General features: G+C 35.9%; 1 protein-coding gene across 14 annotated transcripts in view; it reads left to right on the forward strand.

Moving 5' to 3' along the window:
• Positions 1–1,106, forward strand: part of BAZ2B (bromodomain adjacent to zinc finger domain 2B) — a 102,489-nt gene extending 101,383 nt beyond the window's left edge. For all 14 annotated transcript variants that reach the window (XM_048952412.1, XM_048952420.1, XM_048952414.1 and 11 more), the window contains one exon: positions 351–1,106. In XM_048952412.1, the coding sequence (XP_048808369.1) occupies positions 351–504 (154 nt within the window). In that variant the 3' untranslated portion in view covers positions 505–1,106. The remainder of the gene's footprint in view (positions 1–350) is intronic.
• Positions 1,107–4,014: the final 2,908 nt, after the last annotated feature.

Below are 4,014 nucleotides of genomic sequence, written 5' to 3' on the forward strand. Positions count from 1 at the left end.
GAGACCAAGAAAAAATGAATAAGTGGAAAATACCAATAGTATTTTAACTAGAAAACTGTTGAAGCGAAAAGGCAAGCTAATAAATTAAAAAGTTGCCCAGTTCAGTCTTGAAATTTTATCTTAATGTTATTTTTTGGAAAGTAACAAAAACAGTAATGAAAAAGAATTTGCTTGTTCTAGGGTTTGTTTTCCTGAACATACTGAAATTAGACAAATTCAATTTATTCATAGAACACGCAATGAATGTTCAATAACTGGTTGTAGATTCACTGATGCTAGCAGAGTTCCTTGTTGTGTTCTTTTTCCCCTTTAACTGTTCCAGAAATGATTCACCTTTTTCTTTTTTTCAGGTACCCTAACGTTGAAGCATTTTCGCTAGATGTCAGGCTTGTTTTTGACAACTGTGAAACCTTTAATGAAGATGATTCTGACATAGGCAGGGCTGGCCACAACATGAGGAAGTATTTTGAAAAGAAATGGACAGAGATTTTCAAATTGAGCTGAAGTTACCAGAACTCATTTTTCCCCTTAAATGAGGACTGTTAAGACCAGCAATGTGAACGTGAAAGTGCAAGGCTCCTACATAACTGATGACTGTTCTTCTTCCTTAGAAGTATCACAAAAAAGTGATATTAGTTCTAAAGGCTTCACTCCTACAGCAACCATGGCCCCTTGGTTCTTGGTTTGTATGTTTTAACAAACTAATTTAGGTAGAACAGGGAAGCACACCCAAAGAATTTCAAAGAAAGGGGTGTTATAGTGCAATAGCAATTTAAAATATATCAAAACGCACTGAATATTCAACCACCAGAGCTCTACTCGGGAAAATGGTTCTTTTTCCCTTCCAATAAATATCTATTTTTCATTTTTTTACTTTGTAGTTTATTTTTTAGTGAATGTATTTAATTTTATGAATTATTTATGATTATACAGCATCCAGAATCTTCGTTTTCTGTGAAAAGGAAGAATTAGAAAATTGCTTTAAATCTTGAACATACAACAAGGAATGTTTTAAAATGTAAAACAAAGCCAAGTAAAACTGTTTACACTGATGTGCTGTGAAAGCACTAAAAATAAACTTTACTGTAGAGTTACAAGTACATTTATATATATGTTGCTGCATCACTTGTGTAGTTAAATTGTATTTCAAGACAGTGAAGAAAAATTGAGACTTGTATATACTGTTCATTATTGTTTATATTAAGTCTTGTTTTAAATATGTATGATGTGTACATATCGTTTGCAGATATTATTGTTTATGCCTTAGGAGGACAGTAGCATTTTATTTTAGTCTTAAGGTAATTATAGCTATATGGCTTGTACAGTAATTATCCTCTACCAACACTGTGGAGTCTCCTTAATCTTGGTAGTGCCTGCCTTTAAAAACAGGGTGTAGGGGATATTAGTTTTCCATTTTTCTATTTTGTTACATAATTTCAAGCCACCACAGCCTCAATTTCAAGTATAGTCATTTGTATCCACGTGGAATAAAATTGTGACAATTTCCTAGCACACACAGTATTTTTTCATAGAAGCATTTTCCTCCATTTGCCACAGAAATAACAAAAAAAAACAACAAAAAAAAAAACAACAAAAAACCAACAAAAACAAAACAAAAACAAACAAACAAAAAAAGCAACAAAAACAGACAAAAAAAAGACATTTGTAACCACTGTGTTTTATCTACTGTGTGTTGTGGTGGCCTGTTGGGGCAGATAGAGGTGGGGGTTGGGGGTTTGTTTTTTATTTTGGGGTTTTTTTGTTTGTTTTTGGTTTTTTTGTTTTGTTTTGTTTTTTTTTTTTACTAATGTAAGAGTACTTGAAGCTTTATTTAAAAGAAATGTTGTGGAAAGGTAGCATTCTTTTTCTTTTTTCTTTTTTTTTTTTTAGGAGTGTTATTTTTCACTAGTGTGTGTGGCACGGATACAATAAAAGATTGTTTTGCAAAACAGATTTTCTTGGCAATTTTAATATTTGAGCTCTTGTGTACAGGAATATTTCCAATAATATATTTTGAGTCTTGCACTTCAGTTCTTACAATGCATCTAGTTCTCCTGGCCTTTGTAGTGGTACCTCCAAGCAATTGCCAAGCAGTCAGAGGAGCACTTTTGCTGCCTTCCTGAATAAGTGCGGATAACATCGGTTAAGGCTTTAGAGGTGCAGCCACTTTGCTTCCCAGTACTTCTATTAACATTACAACAGCAGTTACCGTCGTAGTGTTAATACATACTGTAGTAATATTTCTTAAAAACTAATGACCATGTATGTTTTGGTTTGGTTTTATTAGCTTTTTCTTTTTTTTTTTTTTTTTTTTTTTTTTTTTTTTTTTTTTTTGCCTGTAGGAGGGCATGAGTCGTAACCATTGCCCTGACTGAAGAAAATAGATTTATTTGGAATGCCATGTTTGAGTCTTGTTTTATATACCCCCTTGCCATTACATTCCCTCCTTCTGCTGACTGATAACATTAAGTGCCAGTTTCTTAACAATTTTTTGTATGTTCTGTTGGCCTCTGCAGAACACCTTGTTGAACGTTACTTGAAGTCTTGCCAGAAGAACTGGCATAAGCTACAATAAAAGAATCGTGTGGGTGTCAGACATTCTAACATTAGCTCCACTGACTGCTTAATAGCTTTTAACTTCTTCATAGTGTTTCTGAATGCTTCTGTAAAAAGCTTTGCTGGTATGTTCCATAGATATGAAGAGTAATCCGTGTTTTGAACATAGAACAGTAGGCTTGTGTGTTTTGAAATGCTTAGATCATTGGCAAATGCATGACTTTGATGGAAGATGATTGTTTTTGTTCTTCTCAGATTCTGTACTTATCCCCCATAGTAGATCTGAGTTTTCTGAGGAGTTGGAACAGTATTAACACCGACGTTATGCACACAGCTGCGTTTCTCAGCCTGTCTCCTGATTAGCTGTGCAGCTGGTATCGTTAACCAGAACTTAGTGCTGTGATAGTGGGACGTGTTTCACCTCTCTTAACGTTGGTGCATTACCAGTGTATTGCTTTGCTCACTGGTGGAGTGATTTTGTTCCAATTCCAATAAAATTAAATTTACAGAAATTATTATATTTGAAAAGTGAGCCTGAAATGTAAGTACACTCTGTAGAAAAGAGCTGACATTTACTTAGCTGCTGGAGAAATGTCTTCAGTTTTTCTTAATTGCTAACCTTTCCTCTTAGTGTTTCCATCTCTGTTTTCTTAGAGGAAGAGACCAATGTGCTTACTTCCTTTCTGAACAAGGTAAGCTGATCTTAATTTGTGGAGTTCACTGACAAACTTTAAAACTTTAAAAATAGCATTTGTGGTGGTCAGTGAGGAGTTCTCTGTTTATCACTTTGCATTCTGTTTTGTCTCTTTGGTGTCTCTTTCAAACACATTAGATGACACAAGGGCAGCTGGAAATTAGAAGTTGTCTCTGACAAAAGGTGTCTTTAAAAAAAAAGTCTAAACCTTACATCTTTTTATGTAATTATGTAATTTCATAATGACAGTTTTGGTTATCTGAGCTTAAGCACAGAAATCCCAAGAACAGTAATGTTATAGAAAATGCTGAATTTGTGACCTAGACGATGTAGTTTGCTCAGTGCACATCAAATTGTCCCTAGATGCTCTAGATTTACCACAAACTACGTGCCTGCAAACTGAGGACTAAAGGCTGAAATCTGGAACAAACCAGTTAGGCTGTTCGACTTTGTGACTTTTCTACAGCTCTCCACTGTAATCCATTTTTTTTATAGTCGGTACGTACACTCAAAGAAGATAACGTTATCTTTAATTACACAAATTCCCGCCGCCTGCACTGCCCGAAGTGACCACGGTTAGTAGAAATGAGTAGCCGCAGTTCGGCGCCGTGAGTTGGTTCTGCTTTCCCAGCTGTGAAATACGGGCCCGCTTAAGTAGACTGCGGCGTTCGTGACGAGCCGCTGCCCTTCAGCGCGGCCGACAGCCGACAAACCAACCAGCCCGCGTTTGCTTGACGCCAGCCGCTCTCAGCGGGGCGGTGCGG

The sequence above is a fragment of the Lagopus muta genome, chromosome 8 (genome assembly GCF_023343835.1).
Source record: "Lagopus muta isolate bLagMut1 chromosome 8, bLagMut1 primary, whole genome shotgun sequence".
Lineage (NCBI taxonomy): Eukaryota > Metazoa > Chordata > Aves > Galliformes > Phasianidae > Lagopus > Lagopus muta.